The following is a 19,693-nucleotide window of genomic DNA, read 5'->3' on the forward strand; positions in this document are numbered from 1 at the left end:
AGGATTTAGTTAAATTGTGTCATACATGCGTAGCTAACCTGAGCTAACATGACATGACGCCCGGCATGACATGACGCCCGGCGCCAGGCCTGAGATCCCGAAGGAACTGCGGAGAAAACGTCGGGGCTGTAGGTCTGGCGCTAAGCGGAGGGCTTCGAGGAGGATATTCAAACCCTCGGTACCGGCGATTATAATGGGGAACGTGAGGTCTTTAGCAAATAAGACGGACGAGCTCGGCGCGCTGGTAAAGACCGGGAGGGTCTTCCGTGAGTGTAGCGTCATGTGTTTCACGGAGACATGGCTGCACGCGGATTTCCCCGACCACAGTGCGTCGGTGCCCGGCTTCAGGACTTTTCGGGCGGACAGAGACGTTATACAGAGCGGTAAGAAAAGAGGTGGCGGGATTGCAGTGTATGTGAACGAGAGGTGGTGCAATCCCGACCACCTGTGTGTGAAGGAACGTTTCTGTAGCCCGGATATTGAACTGTTAGCCGTGGGAATGCGTCCTTACTATTTGCCGAGGGAGTTCTCATCCGCCATTGTTGTGGCTGTGTACATACCTCCATCAGCTGACGCTGAGAGAGCAGTGGACACCATCCACTCCACTATATCTGGACTGATGAGTCAACATCCTGGTGCATTTTTGGCAATTACTGGAGACTTTAATCACACCACCCTGGATAAAGTACTGCCAACTTTTCACCAATATGTTGACTGCCCCACACGGAACAATAAAACTCTGGACCTACTGTATGCAAATGCCATTGATGCATACAGTACCACTGCCCTCCCCCCGCTTGGCAGGTCCGATCACAACCTGATCCTGTTGACACCCAGGTATGTTCCTCTGGTACAGAGACAGCCTGTGACCACTAGGACTGTGAGGAGGTGGTCTCAGGAGGCTAAGGACGCCCTGCAGGACTGCTTTGAGTCAACGGATTGGGATGTGCTGTGTGGACCACATGGGGTGGACATCAACAGCATGACGGACTGTATCACAGAATACATAAAATTCTGTGAACACACTATCATTCCATCCCGGACTGTACACTGCTTCCCTAACAACAAGCCATGGATCACCAGCGACCTGAAAGCACTTCTTAATAAGAAGAAAGCTGCTTTCAGGTCTGGGGACAGGGACGAGCTCAGGAGAGTCCAGCGTGACCTGAAGGTGAAGATCAGGGAGTGCAAGGACACCTACAGGAGGAAGCTGGAGGCCAAACTCCAGCAGAACAATGTGAGGGAGGTGTGGACCGGGATGAAGCTGATTACTGGCTTCAAGGTTGGAGGGAGACAACCAGGGGGCTCCCTGGAGAGGGCCAACAAGCTAAACTCTTTCTTCAATAGATTTAGCTCACAGCCCTCATCTGTCTCCTCAACACACCTCACCTCACAAACACCTCGGCTGCCTCCTCCCCTCCCCCCTCTGTCCCCCCTGGTGAGCGGCACGGACAATGAGCCCTCTACTTCAAAGGGCTCTTCCACCACCGACACCATGACCACCCTCCCCCCCCTCTCTGTGACGACTGGCCAGGTTAGAAGACAGCTGGAGAGACTCCACCAAGCAAAGGCTGAGGGACCTGATGGCATCAGCCCCAGGGTCCTGAAGACCTGCGCCATCCAGCTGTCTGATGTCCTACAACACCTCTACAACCTGAGCCTGAAGCAGGAGGAAGTCCCGGTGCTGTGGAAGACGTCGTGCCTGGTTCCTGTTCCTAAGAAGACGACACCATCTGGCCTCAATGACTACCGACCAGTTGCCCTCACATCCCATGTGATGAAGGTGCTGGAGAGGCTGGTCTTGGCCCACCTCCGACCGCAGGTAAAATCATCACTGGACCCTCTGCAATTTGCATACCAGCCTCATGTGGGAGTGGACGACGCCATCATCTACCTGCTGCAACGAGCTCAGTCGCACCTGGATGGAATCGGTGGCTCTGTGAGAATCACTTTCTTTGACTTCTCCAGTGCATTTAACACCATCCAACCAGTGCTACTGAGTGAGAAGCTGCGGGAGGTGGGGGTTAACGCGTCCACTGTCTCCTGGATCACTGACTACCTCACAGGCAGACCACAGTTTGTCCGACTGGGCCGTGTGCTGTCTGATACGGTGGTCAGTGATACTGGAGCCCCACAGGGAACTGTTCTGTCTCCCTTCCTGTTCACCCTGTACACCACTGACTTCCAGTACAACTCAGGGTCATGCCATCTGCAGAAGTTCTCTGATGACTCTGCAGTGGTCGGGTGTATAAGGGACGGACGGGAGGAGGAGTACAGGGCAGTAGTGGATGACTTTGTGGAGTGGGCCGGTAGAAATCACCTGCTTCTGAACGTGGCCAAGACCAGAGAGATGGTGGTCGACTTCAGGAGGAGGACGACGGCTCCACAGCCACTGAGAGTTCTGGGAGAGGACGTGGACATGGTGATGGAGTACAAGTACCTGGGTGTCTCCATCGACAGCAGACTGAGCTGGAAGGCCAACATCAACGCTGTGTACAAGAAGGGGATGAGTCGACTCTTTTTCTTGAGGAAACTTCGATCCTTCAACGTGTGCAGCAAGATGTTGGAGATGTTCTACCAGTCTGTTGTGGCCAGTGCACTGTACTTCGCCGTAGTCTGCTGGGGGAGCAGCATTGGAGCCGGAGACACCAACAGACTTAACAAACTGGTTAAGAAGGCCGGCTCCATCATCGGCTGTAACCTGGACTGTCTGGAACAGGTGGTGGAGAGGAGGACACTGAAGAAACTATCATCCATATTGGATAACCAGGACCACCCTCTCCACCACCTACTGCAGGGACAGCGGAGCACTTTCTCCAACAGAATGATCCAGCTCCGCTGTCATAAGGACAGGTACAGGAGAACATTCCTGCCTACTGCTGTAAGACTGTACAATAAATCACCTCGGGCCAAATCAAATCGTTAAACCTCTGCACTACTGTTTATTTAGTTGATTTAATATTATTCTGTTCTATTCACTGTGTATATAGTGTGCATTTTTTATATAACATCTTTACTATATTATAACTGTATATATTGTGACATGTGTATCTTTCTTGTATTTTTCTTTTTATATAATATTAAGATTTTTTTACCTGTGACCTATTGCTGCTCTGTAACAAAATAATTTCCCCTCGCGGAATCAATAAAGTTAGTATCTATCTATCTATCTATCTATCTATCTATCTATCTATCTAACATAGTCATGCCTCAGGCGTACGTTACTCCCTTACCAGGAGCTTATAACATCACACGTTTGTTAAAATGATCAGTTAAGTTACGTGACATTTGTAGTTGACAAACGAGCTAACGTTTGCTGACAAACAAGCTAACGTTAGCTGACAAGCTAACTAACGTTAGCGGCAGCTCGTCTGCCTGCATCCGACCGTAGTTGACCTTGGAAAGTAACTTTTAATGCCTTCACTTTCAAACTTCAGAGGTTCACTAATATCTTACTGAGATTATAACGATTTTACAGATGATTTATGCTTCATTTGATGTCCATAAACGGACCAACAGGAGCTCAGGTCGACCGGTTGTGAACCTGAAATATCACTTTAAATCCAGTAACGTTACAAACTTTGAGATTAATTACACGGATAAACTGAATTTGAGTATTTTGCTCTTTTTGTTTTGTGAAATAAAACTAACTGTACATTTTGTTTTGTTACAGGGAGCCAGGAGCAAACAGCTCAGTTCATCAAGCTGAAGGGGAGAACGACGACCTCTTCACCTGGACAAACATTCAGCAGCCGTAGCTTTGAATGAAGACATTAGTCCATTTGTAATATCTCCATTTGACCATCCTGTACTTAAGGTTACAAGTACATTAGCTCTCATCCAATACAAAGCCTTTACTAATAGGACAAACAGTGGAGAGGACAATACGCTTCTGATGTGTTGTTGTTGTTGTCACACAGATGACAGTTGTGATGTCACCTTTTTCTTTTATTTATTTAATCCCACAATAAGACATCCATGTAAATGATTTCTATGTGTATTTGTGTATATTCTGCTGTGTAAAATGTGTCAATCTTCTAAGTTCGCATCGTTGTGTTGACATTATTGATTTCTCAATGTGACAATTGTGGAGAAAATAATCCTGCAAGCAAAAAAAGGGACAATTTATTGAAAAAAAGGAAAGTATGTCCATATGTGTTACTGCAAGTTAATAAACACGTTTGCTGACATTTGTTTCTGTTGTTTTTGTTAACTGTCTTCTGCCTAAAGGATTGCAAGTATCCAGACTCTGTTCTCTACTAGAAAGATTCATTGAGAAATAAATATATATATACATTTATGAATATATATATATATATATATATATATATATATATATATATATATATATATATATATATATATATATATATATATATGTGAATGAAATAAAAAAGTTATTGATAAATACATTATTTTATTTACAAGAACTGCAAATTATTGAAAATTAGTTATTTAACATAGCAACTGATTGAATTATTAACTGATTATTAATTTAGAAAAACTATGAAAAAGAACTATGAATTAATTATTGAATATATGATTGAAAAACTGATTAAAACTAAAACCTTTACAATATAAATATATATATCTGTATATATAGGATAATCCTTCTGAGCAGGCATTCTAGGCCCGGGAGCCTATATTGTTTCATCAACATATAGGCAGCATAAAGTTAGCTAGTGACGCAAACAGGAAGTCCTCTGTAGCATAGGCCGTCTCATTTCAGAGGCCGCTCGGTCCAGCCTTTGTGGTCCTCAAAGGACGCGGCCGACATGGACCGCGAGGACTGGGTCCACTGAAAGATGCAGCCGCTGGATTGGGACATATGCAGTGTTTACAGTGGAAGCAGATACCGGGATCCAAGTCAAACCCACCACTAGAAACTCCTGGTTCATTCAGCAGCGTATGCCCCGCCCACTACATCCAAACTCAACTCATAGGTTTTCGTTTTGAAAACGTAGGTTTTTGATTTGCAGCCAAACATTCTAGTTTCATAAGCAAAACTAACAAATAATTTATTCTCAGTTTTTATATTTTCACTTACAAACTTGATTTTTGATTGCAGTGTGAGATTTCTTTTGTTTGCGTAATAAATATACCTTCATACTGTGTACCCCTAGAACTTCGGTCCAGTCCTAAATAAACCTCTTTGGGCTCTGACACACCATGTCCACAATCAGCTGTTGGTTCTTCACTGAGCGTCTGTGGCCGACTGTCACCTGTAGTTTCAACAAGTCGATTCTTATCAGCCAGGGAACTGTCTCTCAGTGCAAAACAAACCACAACCAGGTAAAGCTGAACTCCTTTAAAACAGAAAAACATTCCTATTGTGATGATTCATCAAGACGCTTTAAACAGATTGTTTGTTTGTCTGTTTGTCTTTTCACAATAATGTCTGGACTAAAGGGCAACACACACTGGTGGCAGATGACGAGCATCAAAACATCAACTATTGTTTGATATGAGTCCACAAACCTGCAGAGTGATGACGTGGACGCATGTCAACCCAACGTGTCAGGATACACCACTGTCCTATTTTCTAATGTTGAAACAAGTTTCATCATTTCCCTCCCTGTTTGGGCTCATCCTGGCTACTGTTCCCTGACTACTTCTGTCTGTATTGATGGTCTGATGTGGGGCACAAACAGTTTGATGAGTCTCTGGTAGTTTGAGGTCAACTTGGTGTGTCAGGGTCATATTAACCAGGCTGACAGTGTGACAGAGAACAAGTCTCCAGCTCTACCTCCTCTATCAGACTGATTGTCTGTGGCTACAGCAGGCCTCTTCATACCTGAGAGTTTCCAGTCTCCAGTGTGGATCATCCCGTCCAGCAGACAGCAGCTTCACTCCTGAGTCTCCTGGATGATTGTAGCTCAGGTCCAGCTCTCTTAGATGGGAGGGGTTGGAGCTCAGAGCTGAGGCCAGAGAAGCACAGCCTTCCTCTGTGATCAGACAGCCTGACAGGCTGCAAACACACAAAACAACACACATGTCGGTTATTGTTGGTTAAATCTTTGCACTACTGTTTATTTAGTTGATTTAATATTATTCTGTTATTCTATTTCATTGTGTATATAGTGTGCATTCTTTATCTAATATCTTTACTCTGTTGTTATAATTGTATATATTGTGTATTGACATGTGCATTTTTTATATTATATTTACTGTAACCTATTGCTGCTTGCAACAAAATAATTTCCTCTTGCGGGATCAATAAAGTTACTATCTATCTATCTATCTATCTATCTATCTATCTATCTATCTATCTATCTATCTATCTATGTCAATTAATCTGAGGGAACTGTGAGTGCTGGAAGGTTACAGCACTACTGAGATACTGTCTGCTACTGTGTGGTTACATTAACATTGTTACTGATTGTTTTCTAGTCACAGCCAAACACTGATAACATTACTGATAACTGATATAACAGCAGAGTGAGAAAAAAAGAAAAGACTATTAAACATGTTTAAATTATTTTTTTAAATAATGGAAACAAAATAAACACAATTGATTTAAAACCATTCAAGCAAAGACACAATTGTATGCAGGTTAAGAGATTATCCATTAATGTAAATAAGGATAAATGTGGTCATCAGTGGAACATATTGATGAATCCTGACCTGAGAGTTTCCAGTTCACAGTGTGGACTCTCCAGTCCAGCAGAGAGCAGCTTCACTCCTGAATCCTGCAGGTTGTTGTTACTCAGGTCCATCTCTCTCAGACAAGAGGACTGGGAGCTGAGAACTGAGGACAGAGCTTCACAGCTTCTCTCTGAGAGGTTACAGTCACTCAGTCTGAAGAGACAACAATCAACAAGAAGAAAAATTACATCATCAGGATGAGGGGTGGATATTTAATGTTGTTGTTTGGTGTAAAATACTAAATTAGGCTTTTCTGTTGTCTTCCTGACTTGTTTAAAAGAGAGAGAGAGAGAGAGAGAGAGAAGACAAAGTGAGTGATAAAGAGAAATTAAACTTCATATTCTGATTTCATGTCGGTTACCTTCCAAAGCAGAAATAAACAACCATCAAACTCTCAGCAGATCATCACTGTAGAGACAGACATTCAAGTTTTCAGTCTCTTTTCCACTTCTGCTCTTCATTCATTAATTATTTCAAACATAACATCACAAAGCATAAATAAGAGGAACAACAGGATGACTCTGTGATGTTTTAATGTGAATGAAAACTGTGTTTCAAACGCTGTCATTGTTTTTAATCCACTGTGGATCAAATGTGTCTGTTCTACAAGGTTTTAATGATGTGATGGAAACACAAACAGATATTCACAAAAAATACTTTTGGACCCTAGTTTAATCTCTGAAATTAGTTCCTCTGGTTCCAGAGTTCTGGTTAATTTCCTGGTAAAAAAATGGTTCATAAAAGTAGTTTAGAAACACATTTAAATCATTGAAGACAAACTAACTTGATCTGACCTCAGAGTTTCCAGTTCACAGTGTGGACTCTCCAGTCCAGCAGACAGCAGCTTCACTCCTGAATCCTGCAGGTTGTTGTTACTCAGGTCCATCTCTCTCAGACTAGAGGACTGGGAGCTGAGAACTGAGGACAGAGCTTCACAGCTTCTCTCTGAGAGGTTACAGACACTCAGTCTGAAGAGACAACAATCAACAAGAAGAAAAATTACATTATCAGGATGAGGGGTGGATATTTAATGTTGTTGTTTGGTGTAAAATACTAAATTAGGCTTTTTTGTTGTCTTCCTGACTCGTTTATAAGAGAGCGAGAAAAAGAGAGAGAGAGAGAGAGAGAGAGAGAGAGAGAGAGAGAGAGAGAGAGAGAGAGAGAGGACAAAGTGAGTGATAAAGAGAAATTAAACTTCATATTCTGATTTCATGTCGGTTACGTTCTAAAGCAGAAATAAACAACCATCAAACTCTCAGCAGATCGTCACTGTAAAGACAGACATTCAAGTTTTCATTCTCTTTTCCACTTCTGCTTTTCTACTTTTTTTCATTCATTAATTATTTCAAATATAACACCACGAAGCATAAATAAGAGGAACAACAGGATGACTCTGTGATGTTTTAATGTGAATGAAAACTGTGTTTCAAACGCTGTCATTGTTTTTAATCCACTGTGGATCAAATGTGTCTGTTCTACAAGGTTCTTATGATGTGATGGAAACAGAAATTCACAATAATTACTTTTGGACTCTAGTTTAATCTCTGAGATTATTTCCTCTAGTTCCATAGTTCTCGTTAATTTCCTGGTGAAAAAGGGTTCATAAAATCTAAAATCCTGATGAACAAATTCAAAGATTCAGAAAGAAAGAGGCTGTTTACACTGCATAGAGCTGATAGTTTAGAGACATTTAAATCATTGAAGACAAACTAACTTGATCTGACCTCAGGGTTTCCAGTTCACAGTGTGGACTCTCCAGTCCAGCAGACAGCAGCTTCACTCCTGAATCCTGCAGGTTGTTGTTACTCAGGTCCATCTCTCTCAAACTAGAGGACTGGGAGCTGAGAACTGAGGACAGAGCTTCACAGCTTCTCTCTGAGAGGGTACAGACACTCAGTCTGAAGAGACAACAATCAACAAGAAGAAAAATTACATTATCAGGATGAGGGGTGGATATTTAATGTTGTTGTTAAATACTAAATTAGGCTTTTCTGTTGTCTTCCTGACTCGTTTAAAAGAGAGAGAGAGAGAGAGAGAGAGAGAGAGAGAGAAATTAAACTTTATATTCTGATTTCATGTTGGTTGTGTTCGAAAGCAGAAATAAACAACCATCAAACTCTCAGCAGATCGTCACTGTACAGCCAGACATTCAAGTTTTCAGTCTCTTTTCCACTTCTGCTCTTTATTATTAATTATTTCAAACATAACATCACAAAGCATAAATAAGAGGAACAACAGGATGACTCTGTGATGTTTTAATGTGAATGAAAACTGTGTTTCAAACGCTGTCATTGTTTTTAATCCACTGTGGCTCAAATGTGTCTGCTCTACAAGGTTTTAATGATGTGATGGAAACACAAACAGATATTCACAAAAAATACTTTTGGACCCTAGTTTAATCTCTGAAATTAGTTCCTCTGGTTCCAGAGTTCTGGTTAATTTCCTGGTAAAAAAATGGTTCATAAAAGTAGTTTAGAAACACATTTAAATCATTGAAGACAAACTAACTTGATCTGACCTCAGAGTTTCCAGTTCACAGTGTGGACTCTCCAGTCCAGCAGACAGCAGCTTCGCTCCTGAATCCTGCAGGTTGTTGTTACTCAGGTCCATCTCTCTCAGACTAGAGGACTGGGAGCTGAGAACTGAGGACAGAGCTTCACAGCTTCTCTCTGAGAGGTTACAGACACTCAGTCTGAAGAGACAACAATCAACAAGAAGAAAAATTACATTATCAGGATGAGGGGTGGATATTTAATGTTGTTGTTTGGTGTAAAATACTAAATTAGGCTTTTCTGTTGTCTTCCTGACTCGTTTATAAGAGAGCGAGAAAAAGAGAGAGAGAGAGAGAGAGAGAGAGAGAGAGAGAGGACAAAGTGAGTGATAAAGAGAAATTAAACTTCATATTCTGATTTCATGTCGGTTACGTTCTAAAGCAGAAATAAACAACCATCAAACTCTCTCTATACTTACAGAGCTTTGTTGGAGGCTTTGACCACTGGCAGCAGCCTCAGAAGAGCCTCCTCTGAAGCAGAGTATTTCTTCAGGTCAAACACGTCCAGATCTTTTTCTGATGACAGTAAGATGAAGACCAGAGCTGACCACTGAGCAGGAGACAGTTTATCTGTGGAGAGACGTCCTGAACTCAGGGACTGTTGGATCTCCTCCTCTAGAGAACCATCATTCAGTTCATTCAGACAGTGGAACAGATTGATGCTTTTCTCTGGAGACACATCCTCACTGATCTTCTCCTTGATGTACTGGACTGTTCTCTGACTGGTCTGTGAGCTACTTCCTGTCTGTGTCAGCAGACCTTGTAGGAGAGTCTGATTGGTCTCCAGTGAAAGACCCAGGAGGAAGCGGAGGAACAGGTCCAGGTGTCCATTTGGACTCTGTAAGGCCTTGTCCACAGCACTCTGGTAGAGACGTTTTGGTTTAGGTTTGTCTCTAAAGACTTTAGACAACCGGGAGGTTGTTTGTTCTTCTGACAGCAGATTGACTCCAGACTTGATGAAGGTCAGATGGACATGAAGAGCAGCCAGAAACTCCTGAACACTCAGATGGACAAAGCAGAAGACCTTGTCCTGGTGCAGTCCTCTCTCCTCTCTAAAGATCTGTGTGAACACTCCTGAGTACACTGAGGCTGCTCTGATATCGATGTCACACTCCTTCAGGTCGGATTCATAGAAGATCAGGTTGCCTTTCTGCAGCTGATCAAAAGCCAGTTTTCCCAGAGACTCAGTCATCTTCCTGCTCTCTGGACTCCAGTGTGGATCTGTCTCAGCTCCTCCTTCATACTTGACCTTCTTCAGTTTGGACTGAACCACCAGGAAGTGGATGTACATCTCAGTCAGGGTCTTGGGCAGCTCTCCTCCCTTTCTGGTCTTCATCACATCCTCCAGAACTGTAGCAGTGATCCAGCAGAAGACTGGGATGTGGCACATGATGTGGAGGCTTCGTGAGGTCTTGATGTGGGAGATGATCCTGCTGGCCTGCTTCTTATCTCTGAATCTCTTCCTAAAGTACTCCTCCTTCTGTGGGTCAGTGAACCCTCTGACCTCTGTCACCATGCCGACACACTCAGGAGGGATCTGATTGGCTGCTGCAGGTCGTGTGGTTATCCAGAGGCGAGCAGAGGGAAGCAGTTTCCCCCTGAAGAGGTTTGTCAGCAGCACATCCACTGAGGTGGACTCTGTAACATCAGTCAGGACCTCATTGTTGTGGAAGTCCAGAGGAAGTCGATACTCATCCAGACCGTCAAAGATGAACAGAACCAGGAACTCTTCAAACCTGCAGATTCCTGCTTCTTTGGTTTCACTGAAGAAGTGATGAACAAGTTCCACCAAGCTGTACTTCTTCTCTTTCAGCACATTCAGCTCTCTGAAAGTGAATGGAAATGTGAACTGTATGTCCTGGTGGTCTTTGTCTTCAGCCCAGTCCAGAGTGAACTTCTGTGTTAAGACTGTTTTCCCAATGCCAGCCACTCCCTTTGTCATCACTGTTCTGATTGGTTCCTCTCTTCCAGGTGAGGATTTAAAGATGTCTTCTTGTCTGATGGTTGTTTCTGGTCTGTGTGGTTTCCTGGATGCTGCTTCAATGTGTCTGACCTCATGTTCATCATTGACCTCTGCAGTCCCTCCCTCTGTGATGTAGAGCTCTGTGTAGATCTGATTCAGAAGGGTTGGGTTTCCTGCTTTAGCGATCCCCTCAAACACACACTGGAACTTCTTCTTCAGGTTAGATTTGAGTTCACGCCGACAAACTGCAGCAGGAAGTCCTGAATGAACACACAACAAAGAAGATCAATGAGTCAATGAATAGATTTCAACATGTCATGTCGTCAAAGAATGAGTCTATGAATAAATGTTGGTCCATCTCTTGAGACATTAGTAAACATCACATTTATCCGGCATGTTAAATCTTTAGAGAAATCCTCTTACTGCTCTGCAGACGGTCAGCCAGCTCCTCCTGCTTCATTCTCCTCAGGAAGTGCAGTGTGATCTTCAGAAATGCCTCTCTGCTGCTCCTCCTCTGCTCTTCATCCTCACCGTCCAGCACCTCCTCATCCTCCCTCTGACTCTCTAAGCATTCTGGGTAATCTGAACTCACAACCTTCTGGATCTTCTTCAGCTCGTTCTTCAGAAAAGTGACAATGTTCTCCTCCAGCAGCTGGAACAAAACATTCTATGAATTACACAAACTAAAACCATGGAACCAAACTGGTCTACAAAGTGCAGCATGGAGATGATTGTGAACAGAATAGATGTACATGTAGTAGATGTACAGTAGTTGTACATGTACAGACCATAAATATGGAGTCCAGGTGTTTTTGATGCTGCTGGGCAGACTGACCTCTGGGAACCTCTGAGCTCTCCTGGTCCTCTCTGTGGAGGAATCATGAAGAATCAGCTCACATTGTGTCTGTCCACTCAGAGACCAACACAAGGTAAAGGTCCATGAAGTGATATCTGGATGTGGATCAGGTGAGTCCCTGTAGTGGTGAAGGTTTACTAGTCCTGCTGATCCCGCTGAGAATCAACAGCTTAGTCTTTCAGCTCACTGTCTTCTTCACCAGTCACTTTGGTTTAGTCCCAACAGGTCTCACCAAGCCCTCCATGGAGCTCTCCCTCCCTCACTGTACACTGCTGAAGTGCCCTGGAGCAAGGCACCCAGAACCTCCAGCTGCTCCAGTGGAGCGTCTCAGTGTCAGACTGGTTGTACTGGGCAGCTCCCAGTGTGAGTGTGTTTCAATGAAGAAGAGTGTTGGTGCTCAGAGAACTTCATCTGAGTCAGTAAATGTTTAAAACCTGGAGATCTGACAACAGAGAGTCTGATAGAAACACATCTTCATCATCTTCATCATCACTTTGAAATCCTCACCTTTGATCAACAGAGTGGCGTCCATCTTTGAAGACTATAGGACGATCCATAGACCAGTCACTCTTCATGGACACACAGCTGGGTTCAGGTTCAGGTTCTTCCAGCTTCCTCCTGATAGAAACACCAGATACATTCTGCACTGAGACAAAACTTGTCAGTGATTTAATAAACCTACTGTACAGAGGTCGTGTTCACACACACACACACACACACACACACACTCTGATATGAGCTCATCAGAGGAAGCTCCAATACTCTGCACTCAACTCTGTCAGCAACACAGTGATGCAGGAAGCCAAAGCACTCTCCACAATCACACACTGTGATATCATGACACCACAGAGCTTACACTGAACGACACATCTCTCTTCAGGAGCAGACGGACAACTTGAAGACAAATGGAACGGACAAGGTCAACATGAAGACAAGGTCAACATGAAGACATGGTCAACATGAAGACAAGGTCAACGTGAAGACAAGGTCAACATGAAGACACAGTCAACGTGAAGACAAGGTCAACATGAAGACACACTCAACGTGAAGACAAGGTCAACATGAAGACACACTCAACATGACTGGTTGTACTGGACTGATAGTCAATGTACTGTCTCGTTGACTTTGTCTAATACAACTTTTTCACACTCATATTGTGTTTTGTCGTGATTGATTATAATGAAAACACTGTACTTGATGCACGACCAGTTCTGTATCATAACTGAGGATCAGAACAGCTAGCTCATTGTTTCATAAGGTTTAAATTACTTACTCTGGGTCATAAGAACGGCGTCCATCTTTGAAGTTAATCAGAGCACCTTTAGAGCGATCACTCTTCATGGACACACAGCTGGGTTCAGGAGACTTTTCTCTCTGCTGCTGTGAACTGATAGAAACACTGACATTTACTGAACATACAATCTTCATATCTCTGCTTTCATTGGACGGTAAAAGTTATTTCATTTCAATTAAAGTATGTCTTTGGAACACGTCTTGCTTATGTTCATTCAACATGGGATACTTGTTGTATTTCCTGCAGCTTTTTTTGAACCAGTGTGTTGTTGGTCAGATGTCTGAAGACTTAAGACTGTTGACCTGTCACATCACTCATGTATGTGGTTTGGTCCTCTCCTGTCTGATAAACTAACATCCATGTTCTCCTACACGGCTTCTCTAAACCGCCTCCCAGCCTCAGCTCACATCAGCTCCAGACTCTGGTGCTGGTCTACAGGGAAGTGAAGGGAACTGGTCCTTCCTACTGAGGAGCCATGGTCAAACCCTACACTCCTCCTCTACCTCTGGACGTTTGTCCGTCCTGTCCCTCAGAGGACCCTGTGGTCTCTGATCTCCATCCTCACTCTGTTCTGTTCTGGTCCCACAGTGGTGGAATGAAGTACTGAAGTCAGGACAGCAGAGTCACTGAACATCTTCCACCACCATCTGAGAGCCATCTGTCACACGACACCTCCACACAGCTGACGTACATCTCATGTCTTTAACACATTAAAACGTAGCTCTCTAACACACTTTCACTTGTTTACTTGAGAAGGATGTACTTTCATGTTCTCATGACATGTACCTGAAGATCTGGTTCAGTTTGACTGCTCTGATTGTGAATCACTGGACTGTAATGAACTCTGTCCCTCATTGGTTGTCTGAACTCAAACACACAGTCCTGGTTGTAGTCTGGACACACAATAGGTAATAAACCACTTCCTGTTTCATCCAGGAAGTGACGATCACTGACGTAGTTCTGGTTTTACTACTAATCGTTACTTTTCAGAAAGCAGGACAAATAGCAGTATCATCACCGGTCCACTCTTCTTCACAGAGTACTTTAATATCAGCAGTAGAAGATCAGTTCTACTGGGAAGCTGTCAGCTACATGTTAAATGTAATGTATACTTACTCTGCAGAAGAGACTTCTCCTCCTTTAAAATCGACGCCATGTTGGTGTGACTGGTTAGTCTCAGGGGACACACAGCTGGGTTCAGGTTCAGGTCCAAGGGACTCTGGTCTCTGATGGATCCTGGCACACAGAGGAAGACCAGCAGGGAAGCTAATTCACTTTTTAGTCTTCAGTCTCAGCAGCTGTTGTAAAAACTAGCAGCTCTCAACAAGAGAAGGATCAATACATCAACGCTTTATGATAAATATATGTCCTCATAAGAACGTGTGTGAGTGCTGTGAATGTGAAGGTTATGAATAAAGAAGCTGTCATTATGTGACACGTAGCATCTTCTAGCACCGCTGGGATTTGAACCGATGACGTTTAATCAACAAGGTTCACACTGCACCAAGAAGCTGATGCCAGACACAGAGATGCACATCTACAACCAACTATGATATTACTGTAGATCAACACTTTAATGTACAAGTACAACAAGAACTACAATGATCCATGATGATTCCTCAGAGCTCAAGATGTCGTCTTGAAACGGTTCAAAACCCAAAAATATTCAGTTTGCAGTGATTCAAAGAAGAGAAACAGCTGATTGTAGAAAGATGAAGTCATCACATTGAAGAGATGAATGAATGAATGAATTGCTTGAACAATGTTTGAAGTGTGAGTGAATGATTGAAGCCGTTCATCTGTAAAACAAGGTGAACAAAGTAATGAGTGTGAATGAATCCAGCTGAACATGAAGTCTGTTGACTGAGTGTAAACCTCACTGACCACCAGGGGGAGCTCAGCAGCTGAGGTAGAAACATAAAGCTCCACCCTCTGGACCTGAGCCCTGAGCCCTCCTCCTGTCACTCTGTGGTGTGTTCAAGTGCTCTCTGTTAATAACACCGTCACACCGCTGGGTCCACAGGGTGAACGCGAGGACTTCAGTCGTTGTCGTGGATACAGCGTGACGTGTGTCGTGTTGAACCTGAGATCATCTCACAGTTTGTCTAAAGAGCTCCAGTCAGCATTTGAATCATCAACTTTATTTAAAATGTTCAGTCTGCTGCTTCAGACAGTGAACGTTTTTTTACTCCCGGTATCATTAGCTCTGGAGAACAACATGAACCTAGACCTCTAGAAATAGTCCCTAGACCTCTAGAACTAGTCTCCAGATCTCTAGAACTAGTCCCTAGACCTCTAGAACTAGTCTCCAGATCTCTAGAACTAGTCTCCAGATCTCTAGAACTAGTCCCTAGACCTCTAGAACTAGTCTGTAGACCTCTAGAACTAGTCTCCAGATCTCTAGAACTAGTCCCCAGACCTCTAGAACTAGTCTCTAGCCCTCTAGAACTAGTCTCTAGACTTCTCTGCGGACATTGGTTCTTCCTTCATAGACTGATCAGTTCATCATAATAACACATTGTCACTGAGTTCATGAAGTTATTTATTAACAGTATAAATGGACCTTTGATCTATGAGAGCACTTTGACCAACAGAGGCCTCAATAAACATGAAATATGAGCTTCATAAAACACCTGAAGTATCAAAGTCTAACCACTGAATCTGTTTTATAGATTTATAGGTTTATTATGAGTCAATGTTCTAGTGATAAGAGCAGAGAAACAGATCTCTGTAACTAGTCCCTTAGAGTGATCATTGAGGATTTAAGGACAATAAAATCAGCTAGAACCAGAACACACTGACCCACAGTGGCCCATGATCGTGGCTCTGACCAGGTTGGAAGAGTACCGATCCTCAAGGTGTGTTGGAGGTCTTTCCATGACATGGGAGCACTGACTGGAAAGCTGACTTTACAAGAGCAGAAGTTGTTCATGGGACCTTAAGCATTGGAGCGTGTTAGATTAGATCCGAAGTTCTGATCCAGATTCATCGTGATGTAAGCTGGTTTACCAACGAGAGACAAACTAATACTAACGTTTATTACTTCTCTCTGCAGGGAAGTCCTACCAACCTTTCATACAGGAAGCGGAGATGAGTGCTATAAACACCACCAGTAATAAACCTAAGAGCAGAATCATCAACAGCATCCGAGGGCTTAAGAGTAGAGGCAGAGGTAATCCCCCAGTCCTTCAAGACCTCCACTGGTTCCCCATACAGCAAATAATCCAGTTCAAGGTTGTCCTCATCACAAAAACAGCCCTTCACAACCCTGAACCCCTTCATACCTTTAGACCTCCTGCATCCCCCCCCCCCACTCTGTCCAAGCATCAGACCTGGGGGGACAGGGTCTCCTCCATTGCTGAACCCCCCCACCCTGGAACTCTCTCCTCCAGCACCTCAGACATTCTCAGTCACTTAAAACTCACCTATTTAAATCTGCTTTTAACCTGTGAAGCTAGTTATGTTTTTGTGTTGTTCCTGTTATTAATTAACAGTATAAACGGTCCTTTGATCTATGAGAGCACTTTGACCAACAGAGGCCTCAATCAACATGAAATATGAGCTTCATAAAACACCTGAAGTATCAAAGTCCAGACTTTAGTCCAGCATCAGAACTCAGTCTAACGACTGCATGTGTTTTATAGATTTATAGGTTTATTATGAGTCAATGTTGAAGAGAAAGAGCAGAGAAACAGCAAACATCACGTTAGTAAGAATGAAGATGTTGAAGGTAAAACAGGATCATGAGAAGTGTTGAGTGTGATACCTTTTCATGTTGCTGATCAGCTGCAGCCACCTGATGAAGACAGACAGACGGGTTCATCGTTAGTCTTCAGTCTCGTTTGATTTGTGTCTCATCAGGAAATCAGATGTGTTTCTGCATGTCGACTTTAAAGACAGCCAGCTGTAGCTTCAAGGATCTGTTGTCAGATCAGCGCTGTGCTGTGGACTCATGATCAAAGACAGGAGGTCAACACACAAACCAACAAAGAGCAGCTCGCTTGTCATCAATTCAAGTTCCACTTACTCAGTTTCTCCTCATGGACTTCAACACTCTGGACCGGGTCTGTGTGGAACAAGAGTTTTGTGTTGATGCGAGTGTGACGATGATGAAATCCTCTTCTTCTTCTTCATCAGTCCTCAGTGTCTTCAGGCTGCTGTCACACTCCAACACTTTAATAAACCAGTGTGAAGCTGCAGCACTCAGTTCAAAGATCAGCTGCATCATGTTTATAGGACTTTATATGATACGTGTTAAAGTTTAACCCACAGCATCTTCACACTGGAACAAACCTGAGAACATGAAGCTCCTCCTCACTGACAACATCAACACTCAACACTGTTACTGGCTGTAGAAGAGGACATGGATTCACCTCCAGAGCTGTGAATGAAGCAGCAGGAAGGGTTCATGTTGTAGACCTGGTAGAGATCAAGTCCATCAGAGGTTCTGCTCCATTTAAAGCACAGAGATATGGACCGTTGCTGTCTTCATGTGTTTGTTAAAGTGATGACATGTAGTCATTCAGACAGAGGAGACTTTTACATGGACCTCACAGCTTCATTCACACATGAACCTTTATGGAAAGAGACTCGGTGGTGTTGGGCCGTGTGTTTGATACCTGGGCCTTCAGTGCTGTCCTCCTACAGCTGAACCTCCTCCTAATGACCTCATCATGACGCCACAGCTACGGTAGCATTTGTTTGCTGTACAAATGAAGCTCAACACGTACAAATACACTAAGTGCAGAGTGCAGATCCATGAATACGTGACGGGATGCTGCGTCATTAACGGACGATGAACAGAGTCAGAACCAATCCGGCAACACTGAGACGCTAAAACAGGAATTCATCCTCACACTGAAGATCAGCATTCAGATATGATTCACATCAGAGGAACAACATGAAGCACATCATGAAGACAACTCCACAGAAACACAGAGTTCAACTGAACTTAACACTTCAACACTGAAAGCTAAAGAGTGTTTAGACTTCTGCCGCTTCACGCGTCTTCTTGTTGCTGTGCCACGACTAAATGTGTCCCAGCACAACATAGGACGCAACAATAGTTCCTATCACATGAATCCATATTCATAAAAACAAGTTGTACAAATAATAATAAAGAAACAAGCATATTAAATAATGACATACATAATATGTATGGCAGGTAAAGCTACTGCAGTTCACTCACCAAAGCTGCTGTTCACCATTTAGAGACAAAGTCCATCCTCCTGTCTTTGTTCAACTGTAGAGTGTTTCCTGAAGGCCTCGGGCCTCTCTTCTACCTAGAGACAGAGAGCAGGAATCTGATTGGATAAAAGCTCTCCTTAAAACGAGCTGGGCTGGAAGCAGAGCAACAGAGGAAACAAATAATAACGATCATAATAATGATGAACATCATAATAATAATCAGAATACTTAGAATAATATTCATGATCATAATAATAAACATAAAAACATATTATATTTAATATGTTCCAATCTGTTATTTTATTGTATATATTGTGCATTTTTTTATACTTCATATTTAAATTTTTGACTTTGTTACTATTCAAAAACCTGGACGTAATGAGGGACGCAGGTGAGAGCAAACAGAGAGTCTCTCAGGTGTGTTTCAGTGCAGGAACAAAGGCCCAGGTGAGCTCTCTGGTCCCTGCTGGGTCCTAGTGCTCCACCCCAGTAACAGTCCTGACAGACCCCAGATCAGACTGAACTCCTCTTCTTCATTCAAAGCAACACTTCATCTGGACTTCAACATTCACACTAACAGCAGCTTCTCTCTGCCTGCTCACACAGGCGGCCATCTTGTTTTCCAGCTGACGTTTGTGTTTGAAAGCAGCTTTAAACAATCACACGTTCGCAACGATCAATGACGTCATTTCAACCAATCACAGCTCACTTACTGAACGTGTAGCATGAACTTCATCAGTGAGCAGCTCTCTTCTGTCCTCAGCAGGTCTGTGTAGAAAAGGAGCTTCGTGCTTCACTTCAACTTCAACTTCCACACTGTAAAAAAAATTCTGTGTAATATACGGTAAAATACTGGCAGCTGTGGTTGCCAGAACTTCACCGTAAAAAATAAAGTGAGAATGTATAATACATCACGGTATGTTTTTTTGCAACCGTAGATTTCACAGTTGAGAACTGTATTTTGTTTACGGTAAATTACTATAAAAAAACAGAGATTTCATAAACCTGTTTACGGTAATATGCAACTTAACGGTAAATTACTGGCAGCTGTGGTTGCCAGAACTTCACCGTAAAAAATAAAGTGAGTATGTATAATACATCACGGTATGTTTTTTTGCAACCGTAGATTTCACAGTTGAGAACTGTATTTTGTTTACGGTAAATTACTATAAAAAAACAGAGATTTCATAAACCTGT

The 19,693-nt window shown here is 43.0% G+C and overlaps 1 protein-coding gene across 12 annotated transcripts in view; it reads right to left on the reverse strand.

The window, feature by feature from the left end:
• LOC137886368 (NACHT, LRR and PYD domains-containing protein 3-like) overlaps positions 1–19,303 on the reverse strand; it is a 74,560-nt gene extending 55,257 nt beyond the window's left edge. Inside the window, exons 1-16 of one of the 12 annotated variants that reach the window (XM_068728814.1) lie at positions 19,210–19,303; positions 18,498–18,591; positions 17,603–17,690; positions 17,337–17,463; positions 17,076–17,105; positions 14,426–14,545; positions 13,289–13,402; positions 12,523–12,633; positions 11,948–12,026; positions 11,583–11,811; positions 9,616–11,419; positions 9,164–9,337; positions 8,370–8,543; positions 7,440–7,613; positions 6,625–6,798; positions 5,795–5,968 (exon numbers count right to left, since the gene is read on the reverse strand). In XM_068728814.1, the coding sequence (XP_068584915.1) occupies positions 5,795–5,968; positions 6,625–6,798; positions 7,440–7,613; positions 8,370–8,543; positions 9,164–9,337; positions 9,616–11,419; positions 11,583–11,811; positions 11,948–12,026; positions 12,523–12,633; positions 13,289–13,402; positions 14,426–14,545; positions 17,076–17,083 (3,335 nt within the window). In that variant the 5' untranslated portion in view covers positions 17,084–17,105; positions 17,337–17,463; positions 17,603–17,690; positions 18,498–18,591; positions 19,210–19,303. The other 11 variants (XM_068728813.1, XM_068728815.1, XM_068728811.1 and 8 more) reach the window with 11 other exon arrangements.
• Between the last annotated feature and the right edge of the window lie 390 nt (positions 19,304–19,693).

This window comes from Cebidichthys violaceus, unplaced genomic scaffold, assembly GCF_023349555.1.
Source record: "Cebidichthys violaceus isolate CVI_PGR_0920_01 unplaced genomic scaffold, fCebVio1.0.p SCAF_43, whole genome shotgun sequence".
NCBI lineage: Eukaryota > Metazoa > Chordata > Actinopteri > Perciformes > Stichaeidae > Cebidichthys > Cebidichthys violaceus.